At 39.1% G+C, this 18509-nt stretch overlaps 1 protein-coding gene across 1 annotated transcript in view; it reads right to left on the reverse strand.

Moving 5' to 3' along the window:
- Positions 1 to 18465, reverse strand: part of SLC39A9 (solute carrier family 39 member 9) — a 42199-nt gene extending 23734 nt beyond the window's left edge. Inside the window, exons 1-3 of the mRNA XM_043919256.1 lie at positions 18001 to 18465; positions 17659 to 17914; positions 3675 to 3783 (exon numbers count right to left, since the gene is read on the reverse strand). Of these exons, the coding sequence (XP_043775191.1) occupies positions 3675 to 3783; positions 17659 to 17772 (223 nt within the window). The 5' untranslated portion in view covers positions 17773 to 17914; positions 18001 to 18465. The remainder of the gene's footprint in view (positions 1 to 3674; positions 3784 to 17658; positions 17915 to 18000) is intronic.
- Positions 18466 to 18509: the final 44 nt, after the last annotated feature.

Raw genomic sequence — 18509 nt, forward strand, 5'->3', positions numbered from 1 at the left:
GTTTCTGTCCTTTATTGTGCCCATCTTTGCCAGAAATGTTTCCTTGGTATCTCTAATTTTCTTGAATAGGTGTCTAGTCTTTTCCATTACATTGTTTTCTTCTATGTCTTTACATTGTTCACTTATGAAGGCTGTCTTATCTTTCCGTGCAATTCTTTGGAACTCTGCATTCCGATGGGTTTATCTTTCCTTTTCTCCTTTGCCTTTCGCTTCTCTTCTTTTCTAAGCTATTTCTAAGGCCTCCTAAGATAACCATTTTGCCTTTCTTTTTCTTGAGGATGGTTTTGATCACTGCCTCCTATATAATGTCATGAACCTCCATCCATAGTTCTTCAGGCACTCTATCAGATCTAATCCCTGAATCTATCTATCACTTTCACTGTATAACTGTAAGGGATTTGATTTAGGTCATACCTGAATGGCCCGATGGTTTTCCCTACATTCTTCAATTTACGTCTGAATTTTGCAATAAGAAGCTAATGATCTGAGCCATAGTCAGCTCCAGGCCTTGTTTTTGCTGACTATATGGAGTTTCTCCATCTTTGGCTGCAAAGAATAAAATGAATCTGATTTCGGTTTTGACCATCTGGTGATGTTCATGTGTAGAGTCATCTCTTGTGTTGTTGGAAGAGGGTATTTTGCTATGATCAGTGCATTCTTGGCAAAACTGTTAGCCTTTGCCCTGCTTCATTTTGTATTCCAAGGCCAAACTTGTCTGTTATTCCAGGTATCTCTTGACTTCCTACTTTTGCATTCCAGTCCCTTATGATAAAAAGGACATCTTTTTAGTGTTAGTTCTAGAAAGTCTTGTAGGTCTTCATAGAACTGGTCATCTTCAGCTTCTTCATCATTAGTGGTTGGGGCACAGATTTGGATTACTGTGATACTGAATGGTTTGCCTTGGAAATGAACTGGGATCATTCTATCGTTTTTTGAGATTGCACTCAAGTACTGCATTTTGAAATCTTTTTGTTGACTATGAGGGCTATTCCATTTCTTCTAAGGGGTTCTTGCCCACAGTAGGAGATACAATGGTCATCTGAATTAAATTTGCCCATTCCTGTCCATTTTAGCTCACTGATTACTAAAATGTCGATGTTCACTCTTGCCACCTCCTGTTTAATCACTTCCAATTTACCTTGATTCATGGACCTAATATTTCAGGTTCTTATGCAGTATTGTTCTTTACAGTATCGGACTTTACTTTCACCACCAGCCACATCCACAAATGGGCATTGTTTCTGCTTTGGCTCAGCCTCTTTATTCCTTATGGAGCTATTTCTCCACTCCTCTCCTGTAGCATACTGGGCACCAACTAACCTAAGGGCTTCATCTTTCAGTGTCATAGCTTTTTGCCTTGTGAATGTAAAAAATGTAAGTGAAAATAGTTTTAAAATATTTCTTTTTTTTTTTTTTTTTCCATGAAGGCCAACCAACATATGGGATCTTAGTTCCCTGACCAGGGATCAAACCTACAACTCCTGCAGTAAAAGCAGAGTCTGTTACACTGGACCACTAGGGAAGTCCCTTAAAAGACTTTTTAATGACAGCTTGGGGCAGGAGAATAATCTGTGATAAAAAGGTTAAAGAGATCAGAATGCTTATTTAAAAAAAAAAAAAAAAACAGGTTTATAAAGCACATGTATCTATTTTCAAATGAATCCACAAAATTATTTTGGGCCAAAACAAGGAAAACTGAAAATAAAGGAAAGCAACCCAACACATAGTAGCTACATTTAACTTTAAAACTATACCTGAAATATGGTATATACATTATTGTCATAATAATATATATAAATTATCATAATTATATAATCAAAATTATCATAAAACTATCAGCAAAATAACAACAATAAAAAACTAAAGCTGAAGCACTTTTCCCCTCTACCCTAGTGTTTCCCAAACTTGTCTAATAAGAATCATTTGACAACTTGTTAAAATTAGATATACCCAAATATCTTCCTTGGAGATTTTGATTCAATAGTCCAGGTTGGGGGTCAGAAAACTGTACTTTTAAAATGCACCCCTCCCTCAAGAAACTTTTATTATCAGACAAGTTTAGCAAACAACTAACACCCATAATTCTTAGCACAAAGCCAAGCAAAATTTTAAGTGTCTTTTTAATCACAGTCTGAATGTTTTCTAGCACACCAGCATAGTAATTTCCACAGTGGAATGAGCATACCCAGGAAAATTCAAGATGATCCACTAGAACATGTAAGGAAATACTGATCTATATACTGTTACTTTAAATTTCATTTTCCAAAATTTTCTATTTAAGGAGTGTGTTTTATAATGTAGAGTATATCAGTGCAATAGCACTTGTATTATTGTTTTTTTTTTCTCAATATAATATATGATCAAAAAGAGTGGAAACCACGGCTCTAAGTCTCCTAATTTGTTATTTTTTCCTCCTAAGGCTGACCAATCCTCAGCCTCTGTCCTATTTTTCACTAACCCCCACGATCCTCACTCTTTACCACTATGACCATATTCACACCCCAGGCATATAAGCATCATCTCTCTGAAGATAGGACACAGTTTTTTTCCTCTACTAACATCTGAAAAACTATTTATTATGCTGTGACTAGTAAGAAATTTGGAAGGTGTTGACCTCTTTATTCTATTCTTAAAGTCCAGCAGATCTTGGCATCTGAAGAGTCAGCTCACCAATATAATATTTGTGGTTTCAGTCAAGTGGGACGTTTCATGACAGGTGGGAATCTGATTTTGCTGAATCACAAATGTGAATCGAGTATGCCTCCCAGCTGATATAAAGGACCAAATCATTTAGCAGATGAATGAACCAAGCTGACTGCCCAGGATTTACTCTTCTACAGCTATACTGTTCTCTGCTTGTAAACATCAGGAGAGGTCTCTTTAATTTCTTAGTTATCCTTCACTACAGAAGTCCTCATCATCTACAAGGTTTATTATAAAGAGTCCTTGAGGGGCCTCCCTGGTGGCTCAGTGGTAACAAATCCGCCTCCCAATGCAAGAAACATGGCTTCCCTCCCTGGTCCAGGAAGATCCCACATGCCTTGGAGCAACTAAGCCTGTGCGTCACAACTATTGAGTCTGCGCTCCAGAGCCTGGGAGCTGCAGATACCGAGCCCATGTGCTGTAGCTACTGAAGCCTGCATGCCCCAGAGTCCGTGCTCTGCAACGAGAAGCCACCACAATAAGAAGCCTGTGCACAGCAAGTAGAAAAAGTCAATACAGCAACGAAGACCCAGAACAGCCATAAATAAATGCATAAAATTTTAAAACAAAATGGTTAAAAAATTTTTTAAAAAGAGTCCTTGAATCCAAATGTGTTTCTCTCTATATATAGTATATATATATTTTTTAATTAAAGAACACTAAAAATAGAATCATTGTCATGTAGGAATTTGGAAGTTTTGCACAGGCATTAAAAAGAATGATTGTCATTCTGAGAAAGGCCGCAATTCATGTGTTATTGCAAATAAATCTTAAGTGGTATTCGTGGACAGAGGCATTCAATTCACAAACTGCTACTGACGTGTTTATTGTCAAAGACATCAAAAGATATGCTTTGGCATATATTCTATGGCAAACGTGTGAACTGTTTTCAGAAAAAAATATCACCAAGCTTCTCTTTTGAGCTCTCCACATCAATAACATAGCTCAAAGAAGGCCCATCTCTCTCTCACCCTCAAGAATATCTTCATAAAGTGCGTGTACTCCTTCAGGCACAATGACCGCCAGTGCAGTTCCACAGAGGAGGCCGGCACCCAAAACAGTCACCAGCTTTAGTCGCTCCTGGAAAGAAAACACAAGCTGTTGTAAAGACTGATGACTAAACAGGGGGAAAGTTTCTGAAGTATCTGCAATGAAGACGGTGAGCTGCTTATTTGTGAGGCCAAAATCTACAATGGCCAGTGAACGTGAAAAAGGGTCAGCTTCGTCAAAGTGTGCTCGGTCCCTTCAGTCGTGTCTGACTCTCTGCGACCCCATGGACTGTAGCCCACCAGACTCCTCTGTCCATGGGATTCTCCAGAATACTGGAGTGGATTGCCATGCCCTCCTCCAGGGGATCTTCTGACCTAGGGATCAAACCCTCGTCTCCTGCTTCACCTGTGTTGCAGGTGGATTCTTTACCTGCTGAGCCATCAGGGAAGCCCAAGCTTCATGAATAATAATGCCAATTAGAACAAGGAGATACCATTTTTAAGCTTACCAGATTGGCAGTGATGTGGGAAAACTTGTCTACTACCCACAATAGGGAGAAGTTAGCATACTCGTCTTAAACTGGAGGAATTGGGAGCTATTGCAACCTATCTGGACCCCAATTTGTTAATTTAGATTTAAAGCCTCAAAAATGTGAATTCTCTGATCCAGCAATTTCAATGCTGGAAATTTTCCTAAGAAAGAACTATGCAAAGATGGCCACTGTACATATTAAGAATGCAAACCTGAAAATAATCTAAATGTCCAAGAAAGGAGATTAGCTAATAAACTTAAATTCTTCATCACAGCATCAAGTGAAAAGTGAAAGTGTTAGTAGCTCAGCAATTAAAAATTATGACAGAGGTCTACTCATGGATACAGAAAGTAATGACATGACTTCCCTGGTGGTTCAGTGGGTAAGAATCCACCTGCCAATGCAGGGGACATGGGTTTCATCACTGATCCGGTAAGATCCCATATGTCATGGGGCAACTTAGCCCGTGTGCCACAACTACACAGCCCACACTCTACAGCCCGCGAGCTGCAGGCTATGCTCTGCAACAAGAGTAACAAGAGTGGCCAATGCAATCAGAAGCCCGTGTGCCACATCGAACAGCAGCCCCTGCTCACTACAAGAGAAAGCCCGTGCAGCAACGAAGATCCAGCACAACCAAAAACAAATAAGCTAATTAATTTTTTAAAAAGGCACAATGCACTGCTATGAGGAAAAAGCTACTGGCAAACAATATGTATTGATAATCTCATAGTTCTTTTGAAAAAGTATACATATAAGCAGAACAAGTGTAAACATTAACAATTTTTCTTTATAGTTTATAAATATGTAATATATAACTTACAATACATTTACTTATCTGCAATGAACATGTAGTACTCACACAATGAAAAAACATATTTAGTTTAATACTAAAATGTCCTCTAGTTTTAAAAAAAATGCTCGATTAAGACTGACATACTAGAGCTGTAGATATTTAATGTATACAACTTTATATATTTGGAAGTATACATCTATGAAACCATCATTAGAATCAATGCCATAAATGATCTATGGCTTTAATCCACTAATACCAGCTTTTTCTTTTTACTCAGATTTCCTTAGGAGACTGTATCCTGACATATAAGATATAAAAGATTATGTTTCAAAATTTCCTGAAGCAGCGATGTACCCTTCTTAGAATCGTGGCAGTATGAAAAATGATCTTTAAAACTAAAAGAGGGCATTTATGTTGCTTATGAAAAACTTTTAATAATTTTACAGTATATCACGTACTCACCTTTTGTTTTAGTTTCTTTTATGAGGTTAGCAAAAATAACAATGGCTGTATTAGTTCTGAAATACTACTGAAGCTGCAACTGTTAAGCTGTGGGAATATACACATACAAGTACTGCCTCTAAGGGAGGTTCTTAGCTGAAAAGCTAGTAGAAATATTACCCGCTCCTTGTTTGGGAAGAAAGAAGGGATCCATATCTATTGTGTCTCTATTGAAAATGGGGGAACTATAGCCGCAATGTCAGCAGCAGCTAATACTTGCCCTATAGGAAGAGGGAAATCCCCTTAGCACCTAGGCCAGGTTAGCCCTTCACACATTCTGGATGGCTATTAATGACTTACAAACTGAGAGAGTTCTGAACGCATCCAATGGTTGGGGCATTGGCTTGGGAGGCAGAACTAACTCCATGTTCAAATCAGTTAACAAGTCAGCACCTCAACTTTTCTTCTTTAAAATAATATTTCTACACATCCTATGAAGATATAGGAGGCAATAGGAGAACGTGGTTGAAGCATTTTGGGAAAAGGACATCAAACAGCTGGTGTTCCTATTTTAATGTTCAATATTGAGCTATTCTAAGAGTTTTCATCTTTTCCAAGTTACTAAACTCACCAAAGCACTGCTAATCACAGCATTCATTTGAGAACAACTGTCCGAGGATGGAGAACACATGATGGAAAAATAGCTCTGACATGGCAAGTAATCAGTCTTTTCATCATTCTCTCTAAACAATTCATAAAAGTCACCTTTGCTTAAAACAATCATGAATGTCAAGTTTACTGCAAAGAAAGGACAAAAATAAGGGTAAAACTGCACCAGACTATCATTTCACTTGAGGGCCTTAGTTTCAGAACTCCACAATTCAAACTAATGAATAAATTATTAGGGAAGACTGTCCTGTCAACGTTTTGACTATGCTCTACTCTGGGAAATGGAAATGAAAGATGTCTCAGCTTTGCAAATAAGGGAAGATAAGAAGAGGAAAGGGATATACCTAAAAGAGAAAGAGCTAATTGCCTTCAAGAATTACTTGGGTGGTAGCTCAAGTCATATACATGAAAATTAATTCCTGATGGATTATACACCTAAATATAAAACCTAAAGCTCAACGGCTGTTAGAAAAAAAATATAGAAAATCTTGGCAATCTTAGGGTTGGCAAAGATTTCTCAACAGGGACACAAAAAACACAAACTATTTTAAGAGAAAGAAGTTCAACATCAGAATTTTAAATGTTTGCTGATCCATTAAGAAATGAATAGGCAGGCTACACACTGGAAGAAAGTACATATACCTGTATTGGAAATACATATATTTGTGGTGGGTGTTATGGTAACAACATACACTCAGGCCCCTTCAGGTTGGAGACACCTGTTCCCCCAAGTGCTGGCAATGTTGCCTACTGATGGCTTTCAGCTAAATCCCTCTGAGATACTGCCCTTGGGCCAAAGGGAACTAACCTAAAAGTTACATTCCCTCCCCTCGAGCAGTCCATACCCAGTGACTAGCCCAACTTGCTGCTATGCGGATGCAGGTACAAAGCCTCAGGTCAGAATATCTCGGAAGGGCCATAAAACTTCAGTGCGTTCTGTGGAGTGATCTGAGGCCTCTACTGCAACCAACTTACAGCTCAACTTCATCTGCTTCATCCTGCTCCTTCTTTCACAGTTGCTATTCCCTGGTAGCTCACAGGGTGGCCTGCAGTGCAGGAGACCCGGGTTTGACGCCTGGGTCAGGAAGATCCCCTGGAGAAGGGAATGGCTACCCACTCCAGTGTTCTTGCCTGGAGAATTCCATGGACAGAGGAGTCTGATGGGCTACAGTCCACAGAGGTACAAAGAATCGGATACGACTGAGCAACTAACACTTGGTTATTCCCAAGACCACCACCCAATAAACTTCCTGTAAATCTTTCTGCAAATCTTCTGAGAGTCTGTATTCTGGGGAACCCAACCTAAGCCACTGACAAAGCCCTTGCATTTGAAATATAAAGAATGATTACCACTCAGTAAGAGACAAAATTAAAGTTAAAAATTTTAAAAAGGTAAAACACTGAACAGATACTTCACAAAAGATATATGAATGGCCAGTAAGCCCAAGAAAAGATGTCCAACATCATTTAGTCATCATCAAAACGCAAACTTATACTATAATGAGATACTTCTTCACACCCACTAGAATGGCTAATATCAAAGAGACCAACAACACTAAACGATGGCAAGGATACAGACCAACTGGAACTCCCATATGTTGTTGGGCTGAGCGTAAAATAGTACAATCACTTCAGAAAACTGGTAGTCTCTTATGAAGTTAAACCAGTAATTCCACTTTTGGGTTATTTACCAAGAGAAATGAAAGCATATGTCTCCCCCCAAAACTTGTATAAAAACGCTCAAAGAAGCTTTATCAATAATAACCATAAGAATACCACAGTTTATCCATTCTGCTACTGCTGGACATCTGATTCAGATTATGGCTAAAGAGATCTGTGTTTGTTGTTGTTTAGATTTCACAAAGTCATGTCTGACTCTTTCGTGACCCCATGGATTGTAGCCCACCAGGCTTCTCTGTCCATGGGATTTCCCAAGCAAGAATACTGGAGTGGGTTGCCATTTCCTTCTCTAGGGAATCTCCCTGACTTGGGGACTGAACTCAGGTCAGCCAATGCACATAGATTCTTTACCACTGAGCCATCAGGGAAGCCTGAGATCTGTATTACAATATCATTTTAAAGAGTCAGAAAAAAAAGAATTTGAGAATTTGGAAAAAGAGATCTCTGAGGTAAACATGAGTAAATCATCTCACTTTGTAATATTTCCTCAAAGGAAAGGCAGTGTGAGCTAAAATTACTGTATTATGCTTTCAGTCTACTTTGAAATTAAGAGTACATACATTTATTTACCAAATGAAGTTAAACCTCCTATGCTTAACTAAGTTATTTAACTAAGTTAGACAAACCTATGTTTGTTCTTGGAACTCCTTACACCAAAATTTTAAGTTCTGTGAAGGCAGAAACTTTTGTTTTTAATTTACTGCTGAATACTTAGTTTATAGACTAGTATCTTGACACATAACAGATTCTTCCCTAAACATATACAAAGAGAATGAATTAAATACCCTGATTCATACAAGGCACTGGGGACCTGGTACCTGCCATTCAACTGGCCCTTAAAATCAACAATTATATAAATGTTCTGGAACCTCTTTAGAACACTTGTGCTGGGAAATAGGCCTAACATGTCCCTTAAAAGTGTAACCATATCTAGAATTTTCAGTGGTTATTTGATTCAGAATTTATCCTTTGGCTCAAGGGGTATTAAAGTACATAAAATAAGGAATCATAATAGGATTCCACCACAGTAAATGTGAGGCAACGCAGTCATTTGTCTCATTAATGCAAATGCCTTAAATGACATCTTTTTTTTTTTTCTTCCAGGAGTTCAAAACCTGTTTCAATCTTCAGCACTGTTTCAATCACTATTTAGTCACTGCTTCAATCTTCAGCAAAGTGATATGAAGATTATTTATTGTACATAACTTTGACTAGCTTGATAAACATGTAGTAACTTTCTCACTGCAACCTAATTACAGAGGGAACACTTCTGATGGAAACAAAAAATCCAATAGTCAAAAAAATAAGCATAACTGCCATGGGTTATAGTTTCCATTTTTCTTAAACTACCTAAATCATTTTAGACTCAATTTGTTTCAAGCACTTGAGATGGGGCTCCATGTTATTTGTAGAGCTGTATTCTTTCACACAACTTCACAACTTGTTATTTAATCTCAGAACAGCGTACATGTCAAAGTCAAAATGCTGACAAGTTCTCTCCTTTGCTTATGGTAAATCACTGAAAAGCTATATTTAAATGAAGAACTACAAATTTCATGTGTGGTTCAAGATGAAAAAAGTTCCCAAAGCAATAATATCTGTTGAACAAGTGAAATATTTGCTCAAGAGAGGCATGAACTGGGCAATGCCATTTGTCTGGTGCTATCTCATTTTACAATTACACGTCTGTAGCTGACTAAGACAAAGGACTGACCAGAAGTATTAATTAAAACAGCAGTTTGGACTCAGTGCCATTAAGCTATTAGCGCAGTGCAAGCTTTGAAGTCAGTTTAGTTTTCTTGGCAGATACCAAGGTAGTTAAATGGTTTTTCTTTCCTTGCTCACAGAAACAGTCAATAAATTGTTTGGTTCAATTAAATACATGCCAATAATTTTAAAAGCTTTTAATACTGAAAATTGTTTATTTCAATCTCCCTTATACCATGCTCATGTTCTACTGAAAAACATCAACTGCAGTTTCCTAAAAAATGAGATGCATCTCTTGTTGTAAGACTGACTCCTTCAAAGCTGTAAGCACTGAAGGGATGAAATATCACAGGGCACAAAGTAACTCTTGTTGAAGCAACAAAGGCTTTCTCCATATTCTTACAAATAAACCTGCTTCAAGGAGACACTTCCTGATGTCAATTTACCTACTACATGATCTGCTGCTAAGTGACAGTAACACAGTAACAGTAATCAAGAAAACTCAAATATGAACTTGATTCTTCAAGTCCTGACAACTGAGACAAGATGTCTAAAAGCTTCCTGCCTCTAAGCCGTGGCTCTGTGACACCAAGCAAGTTCAATATCCTTCTCTGGAGGACAGGATTACCACTACTACTACTAGCATGTAGGCATATGATGTCAGCACACTTAATACAGAGCAGTTGTCACTAGCACTTATCTCCAACCTCATTGGGAGCATGCTTCTAAGCCCCTCCAGCACAAGAATCACAATACAAAACCCAGATACTTGGATGGAAGTTCAAGTGAACAATGCTACATCACTACCATTATGCCAATGGCATACAGATTTCCCTTTCCTAAATTCATTTGCATAGAGGTAATAACAAGCAATACTCCACTGATGCTACTTCCTTCAATCTCGGAAAACAAGACCAACTTGCTTTTCTTTTTGCATGAGTCCTTTCTAAAAATTCAACAAAATCTCATAAGACTGCTCAACGTGACTACAAAAACAAAAACTCACTGATGCATGGGAAAGACCTGGGAAAACACTGACAACGAATATTATTAATACACAAGACGTTTGATTGAACTGAGAAAAAAATAATTTTCCCCTATCAAATTAGCAAAGTTTTAAAAATTAAAAATGATGGTACTCAGTGTTTGTAAGAATACAGTGTCATTTGCATTTGTTGGCAACAATACATTAAGAAAACCTGGTAATATAGACTGAGACTCTTCTTGAGGATACCTACATTCTTTAATCCTGTCATTCTACCCCTAAGGAAACAATCTGAAATGTGGTCATAGCATTAGACACAAAAATATCCATTCAACACTATTATCATTTAAAAAAAACCCAACAGTATCATGGCAAAAACTTGAAAACAAATGCATAATAAGAATTTCTGTATATAAAATAACTGAATGTAATCAAGACGTGAAAAAGTGCCTAGAGGGAATTCCCTGGCTGTGTAGTGGTTAGGATTCCATTCTTTAACTGCCCAGGGTTTCCACACATCCTGGTTTCCACAGCCACAAAGTGTGGCCAAATGAGGCCAAAAGTGCCTAGAACATGTTTTTAATGATAAAGGAAAAGAATACCAGATAAAAGAAGTGAAAAGTGAAGTGAAGTCACTCGGTCCTGTCTGACTGTTTGCGACCCCATGGACTGTAGCCTACCAGGCTCCTCCATCCATGGGATTTTCCAGGCAAGAATACTGGAATGGGTTGCCATTTCCTTCTCCAGGGGATCTTCCTGACCCAGGGATTGAACCCAGGTCTCCCGAATTGCGGGTAGACGCTTTACCATCTGAGCCACCAGGGAAGTTCCCCAGATGAAAGGGGGAAATGCAAAAAATAAATAAATAAATAAATACACACACACACACACACATACACACACATGTACACACTACATAATCAATCATACTAAAAATGCAAACAAACATGAAGAAAAATGAATGAAAAGAAACAAAAATGTTACTAGTGATTCTCCAGTGGGATAATAGTTTCATTTTCCTTTCACACGTTATTATGTTTCACAAATTTTCCACAAAGAGCCTCTATTATACAGCTAGGCTTAAAAATTTTTTATTTAGAGGGCATATAAATAGTGGCTTTGAACTTAATAAAGCTTGAGGCTCTTCCTATTCAAGGTCACTGTAAAATCATAGCAGAATTTAACACATAAATTGATACTGTAGCTATTGTTATTACACTGTGGGATTAGAGAGCACAGTGCCCTTAATATGCAGATAGAGATGTTTTCCCCTTTTCAGAGTGGTTCAGAACAATGGTGTGTTGAGGGTTTGTAGCAATTTGAAATTTTTTCAGTGCCCCCCCACCCCTGTTGATGTCATGCTGTGACTTATTTCCTCTACTTGCTGTCCCTCCCTTTCTATTGCTAGTTAGCCCTTTCTACTTCACAGAGAGCTTAGGAATGAGCAGTCCAGCCCAGAAGTTTGAGACTGGCAGCTCATAAACAGGTTTTTTGACCCACACAGCAATGTAATAATATTTGAATTAGCAACCAAAGTATAAAATTTAGAAGATTCAATATTTTCAACTTCTGAAAAGCAGGAAGATTTGGCAATGCCAGGGCTGGTGTCATTAAATGACATCTGCGGCTGACCACCGTTCTTAGGACTCCCTGAGACCCCTAGGCACTGACCCTGGAGGTCAGCTGCCACATATTGTGACACGTGGACCATTTTATCTCACTCCAGGGCTGATTTACTGCTCAGTCTCAATAGTTATATGATTTTATGACCCATTGTGTGTGTGTGCTCAGTTGTGTCCACAACTGAGTTGTGTCTGCAACTCTATGGATTGTAGCCCATCAGGCTCCTCTGTCCATGCGACTTCCTAGGCAAGAATACTGGAGTGGGTTGTCATTTCCTCCCCCAGGGGATCTTCCTGACCCATGCATCGAACCTCCGTCTCCTGCACAGGCAGGCGGATTCTCTACCACTGAGTCACCTGGGAAGCCCTTATAACCCATTACCTTAGCTGTATTAGTCAGGGTTCAATTAAGAAATGAAAAACATAAAGTAATGTGAACTAGAAAAGTTTAACAAAAAGAAGAAAAAGTTAAATACTGACAAAAATACTATACAGCAGGGAGACCAGTGGAAAAGCCCTGGCCTCTCCAAAAAAAACATTCATGGTGACCTGGAAAGCCAACCCCGAAGCAAAACCTTTCGGATTCCAAATTGCAGAGAAGTTTCATGATTTGGGGTGGGGAAAGGAGGAGTTTACCCATTATTAGAAGTCTATTCCAAAAGAAAAGGTTTTAAAATTATAATTTAGAACAAAGATATAAAAATGAAAATCTTTAGAAAGTTTTCCCAATCAGTACTGAGGATAATCCTCAATGTTTTCTAAAGTTCTTACATTCTAGATACAGTGTTAAGCCCTGTGCTGTTATTTCCTTACATCCTCACAACAATCCTACAAGGCCATTTAACAGAAGAGAGCTGGATGTTAAACAGTTTGCTCAACACTGATTTTGAACTACACTGTATCAGACAGTTCCTTTTGAAATGAGTGCATTACTAATTACCTTAAAACCTTTATTGAGATAGGAGTAACACTACTTTCCAGAGAAGGAAATGGCAACCCACTCTAGTGTTCTTGCCTGGAGAATCCCAGGGACAGGGGAGCCTAGTGGGCTGCCGTCAATGGGGTCGCACAGAGTCGGACACGACTGAAGTGACTTAGCAGCAGCAGCAACTCTACTTTCATCTGGATATCTGGATATCTATGGATCTATACTGTTTTAAGACATGAAAAAATGTGGCATTATAATCCAAAACGGTCTGCAACAAGTACAGGCTTGTAGTAAAGAATCCGCCTGCCAATGCAGGAGGCAGCCTGAAATGCAGGACCTGCGGGTTTGATGCTTGGGTCAGAAAGCTCCTCTGGGGAAGGAAATGGCAACCACTTCAGTATTCTTGCCTGGGAAATCCCACAGGGAGAGAAGCCTGGTGGGCTACAGTCCATGGGGTCACAGAGTCAGACACGGCCAAGCGACTAAAACCACCACCACCAAGTACAACGTGAGAGAAAGTCTTTGAAAAATTTTATAGCAATATGATTTTTACAACTATAGGAGTAGTTATATGTCTGTTAAATCTCACGATACTGCATCTGGGCTTGTATTTTGTATGCCTTTTTTCCCATTTCATTTTCACAAGAATACTGCTCTGCAAAGGAATGGAAGTTAAAGATAAAACTGGTCAAGCACCAGGGTTTGAGGAGTGATGCCCTAGAGCTCTGGGCAAATGCTTTGCTTTCTGTTACCAGCTCTGTTACAAAGAGGAGACATGCTCTACTAAACGACATCGCACACTAGCCATCTGAACTTCACTCATCAGAGCATCTGATGAGCTGCGTTTATCCTAGGTAATGTTTCACAGGTGGTGCAGCAGTAAATAATCTGCCTGCAATGCAGGGGGTGCGAGTTTGATCCCTGGGTCAGGAAGATCCCCTGGAGAAGGTAACCCACTCCTGTATTCTTGTCTGGAAAATCCCATGGACAGAAGAGCCTGGCAGATAGCCCATTGGGTCACAAAAAGTCAGATACGACTTAGCGACTAAACAACAACAAAATGTTAAGTTACAGGTTCTCAACCTACTTATACAGCATTTTCGTTTAGAGCCGAAGAAAACTGCTCAAATCCTAAAAACACAATGTAGTTGCTACAGTAGTGTGTCCAATTCCTTTATTCAACAAAACCTCATCTGTATAAAGCATGTTTCAGCTGCTTTTACAAGTTTAATTTTTCTCCTGCTCATATGCTGAAAAAGAAAATATCTTGATTATCAGTCACTTATAAATGCATTTAAGAATCAGAGATTTTGTTCCTTTACTTTAGAAATCAGTTAGGCATACATGTGTGCTGAGACACTTCAGTAGTGTCCAACTCTTTGCAACCCTACGGACTATGGCCTGCCAGGCTCCTCTGTGAGATTCTCCAGGCAAGATCACTGGAGTGGGTTGCCATGCCCTCCTCCAGGGGATCTTCCCAACCCAGGGACCAAACCTGAGTCTCTTATGTCTCCTGTACCGGCAGGTGGGCTCTTTACCATTAGTGCCATCTGTGAAGCCCCATTTAAGCATAAGGAAGTTACAAAACCATCAATCAAGAAAGTTGGTCTGGGGACAAGGCATGTTGGAGAAAGTGACTAAGAAATCAATGCCACACATACCTCATGATGGTCAGATAATGGCAGACAGATACCACTGCTACAGTAATTTCAGACTACTTGACTTTATCTCATTTCTAAACACTAATCCTGCCATCATTAATGGTTTACTGTTCTTTTGTTCCTGCTCTGAGAAATTCTGAAGAAAAAAGTGCTGAAAGACAAAGTAGTTAGATTAAGAACATGAATAAAAATCATATCTTCTCATATAAATGAAAGTTAACTATAAGATAAATTAGATGTATTGGTCCTTTTATTTACAATACCTCCAGTCCTGAAGAAAAGCTACACTTCCTTAAAAAGAAAAATTGTTTAGTCAATGTAGGAATTTGGGGAGCTATTCTCTAAGGATAGAAACTCTGTTTCTTGGTCTCCATGAATGAAGTTCATTTTTTACAGATTTATTATCTACTAGTTTCACAATACGTTGATTTATAATAATAGCATAACCTGTCTGGAAAAAAATGCTAATTCCTAGGAGATAAAAATCACCAGTTGAATTCTAAAATGTTTTTGACTAAGTTATATATAACTAATTTTTTTATCTTAACAGCTCAAAATGAATTGGTCCTGCTGTAATAATGAACAGATATGAATGGTGATTTATAGCATTTCAAGAACTACAGCTGGAAAAAGACCACCTGACCATCAATTTAGAAAGCCATAAATGACATATCATACTAATTATCTTTATTAATGGCCTAGTTAATTACACCACTCATGGACACATTTCCTTCAGTGAGAAAAAGAGGATAGCATATACCTGCATATTACAAGAATCACTGAAGACAGTTTGAGAAAATACTGAAACTGGAAAAGGTCTAGGAATTTTATAGAAATAAAAAGTTTTATCAGCCTTTTATTTGAGTTAATTATAATTCTTCATAAATGTTATCTCTACTGAGGCTTTAAATATACAAACCAATTTAAACTTCACAAATGCTAGCCCTAATAATGTCAACTCAATTCTAATGTAATTAGAAGACTCAGTCCCTGGGGCTCAGTGTTAAAGAATCCGCCTGCAGTACTGGAAACCCAGGTTCAATCCCTGGGTCAGGAAGACCCCCTGGAGAAGGAAATGGCAACCCACTCCAGTATTCTTGCCTGGAGAATTCCATGGATAGGGGAGCCTGGCAGGCTACAGTCCATGGGGTTGCAAAGAGCCAGACACAACTGAGCAACTGACACTCTTACATTTTTTTCATGATTTAGTCAGAGGAGAGACAGCACACTCACAAAGTACTGGGCAGGCAGGTGGCTCAAATGAGTGAAGCAGGCTTCACAGCCAAGAAGGACCATGATAATCTACCACTACTCAGCTCTAGCCAACTGTTACTTTGAGGAATAAAGACAAAAAAACAGTAACAATAAAATCAACACTCTGCTAATCTGAAGAAGTAAATCCAAGGAGTTTCCTGGTGGCCCTGTGGTTGAAGCCTCATGCTTCCAATGCAGGGGGCCTGGGTTCGATCCCTGGTCAGGGAACTAGATCCCATATGACACAACTGGGGGAAAAAAAAAACTCCTACATGCTGTAGCTAAAGATCCTGCATGCCACAACTAAGACCTGGTGCAGTCAAACATATAAATAAGTCTGTAGGCTAGATTTGGTATATGGACTACTACTGCCTCAAGGGACAAAGTGGCTAAGAACTGTTGCAAGTCAGAAAAATCTAGATTGAAAAAAATAGCTCTGATTCTAACACATTTCATAAATTTGTCCAAGTTATATAATTTAAGTCTCAGTCTCATCTGTACCGCACTTTTTTTCTAATGAAATTAGGCAATGTATATGCTCAAAAAATTGTAGTTCAATGTTATCATTAGATGTTGAAAGAAATCAAAACAAAAGGAAACAGATAAGGAGCAGTAGCAATTCAAGTCCCCCTTCTATCTGACTGTGGGGTTTATTTCTCACACTCATAACGCCTAGTCCCAAATTTTTTCTCACCCACAGGCTAGTTTCTTTACCACCAATGCCTTCTCGTCCCTCAGGTTAACTCAAGGCCTACCTCACAGCTCATCTATACCTTTCCTTTACTTCAGACCATTCTCCACTTTCCTTTTCTTTGAAAGCACTTTCAGGACTGACAGTGAAACTATCTTACTGTCGAACATCAAGGTATACTTAAGAAATCCTGAATGCAGTAGTTTTCCTCCCCCAATCTTTGAGCACTGTGCAAGCTGTGAACTCCTTACAACAGCCCAAAGAATCCATCTGCACTTTCACTGAACAATGCTTTCATCTTTCTTCCCTGTTAATGTTCGTTCAAGTGATAATAAAGAACCAAAGAAATTAAAACAAAATGTCAAACCATATTAACAAAAAAATTCATTTCTAAACAAATAGATCTGAAAACAACTTCAAAAACCTATCCAATGTTCTCCTTTAAAAGGAAGTTTGAGTTAAGAACAATCCAGTTTTTTTCCTTATTTCATTCTAATTACAGGTATCAAAAAAACAAACAAAAAAAAAAAACAAAAAAAACCACACAAAAAACCTTTTACCGAAAAGCTATGCCTGATTTTCCCAAAAAGAAATTATACTGATTTCAACTCATATGAACAAACAATATTCTTCATGTATATTTTGACAGCCATCCAGAACCTTGATTCTTTGAAACTTCTGGGTATTAAAATAACATTACGGTGTCTTTCCTGGAAAATGTAGAGTCCCAAATTTTGGTATGCAATTTCAGGAAGTTCAGAGTATCCAAGGATCTTCAGTGGATCCACCACTCCCCGCCCCTATCCCTCTCCGTTAAGAACTTGTGCTAAAGAAATGGTTTGTTTCTATTATTAAATGTTTTGCATCTTCTGAAAATAGTCATCCTTAAGAAGACCTTTAGCTCTGCTATTAAATGGGGAAGCAGCTTCCCTTTTAACTGTCACTACTTCCTAGCTGCCATCCTGACAGATGATAGAACACAGAAAATTGAGCGCTTACCTCCGAAAAATTAACAGCCAAAGGAATGATTCCAGCCACGTAACATCCCACCAACATAGCCAGAGACAGCAGGCTAATGGAGATGAAATCATCCATTCTGCCTTCTTTATTCATCCAATACCACTAGTCTATAATTTTTCGGGAGCTCAGGTCCTTAAACACGTGTGATTGTTCCAAAAGAACAGGTGGACTTTCCGGTTCTTTCGTCCTCCCCACAGGCAGATGCGTTCACGAGACACTGCTCTCTTGAACGTACCTGTAAAGAACCCCCTTTTTGCTGATACTAGAAACAACTTTCAGCAATCTTAGGTCCCAGCCCGTAAGTTTTCATATACCACTCACTGGATTCCCATGGGTTAACAGAGATGAGAAGTCAACGGGAAACTATACGAAGGAGCTATTGGTTCAATCGTCGGAATACGGGCAGCACAATGGGCCTACTTCCTCCACAAGCAATGTTCCCGATGGCAGCAAGAAAAGGACGAAACCCCAAGCGAATTCGTTCGTTCTCCTTGCTCCCCTATCTCCCTGGGGCACCCCCGCAGGTGATCGCCCCCCCAGGTCCGGGACCAGCCCACCAATCACGCCAAACTCTCCTCCGAGTCTAGAGTGAGGAAAGGAGTCCTGCAGGCCGGTAATGGCGGGTCGTGGGGTTCAGCAGTGAAGCTGATACAAAGCTGTCTCTACCCTATACCCAGTGCTGCCCATGTTACTCCACTCCGAGGGGCCTTGACCCGGAGACACCGATACTACAGCTGCCATGGCCGCCAAGTGGCACCTCTTCATTACATCCACTTCCGGATTGCCTTACAGCCCCCTCCTTTAGAAGGGTACTTCCGGGGTTACAACCG

The sequence above is a fragment of the Cervus elaphus genome, chromosome 12 (genome assembly GCF_910594005.1).
Source record: "Cervus elaphus chromosome 12, mCerEla1.1, whole genome shotgun sequence".
Lineage (NCBI taxonomy): Eukaryota > Metazoa > Chordata > Mammalia > Artiodactyla > Cervidae > Cervus > Cervus elaphus.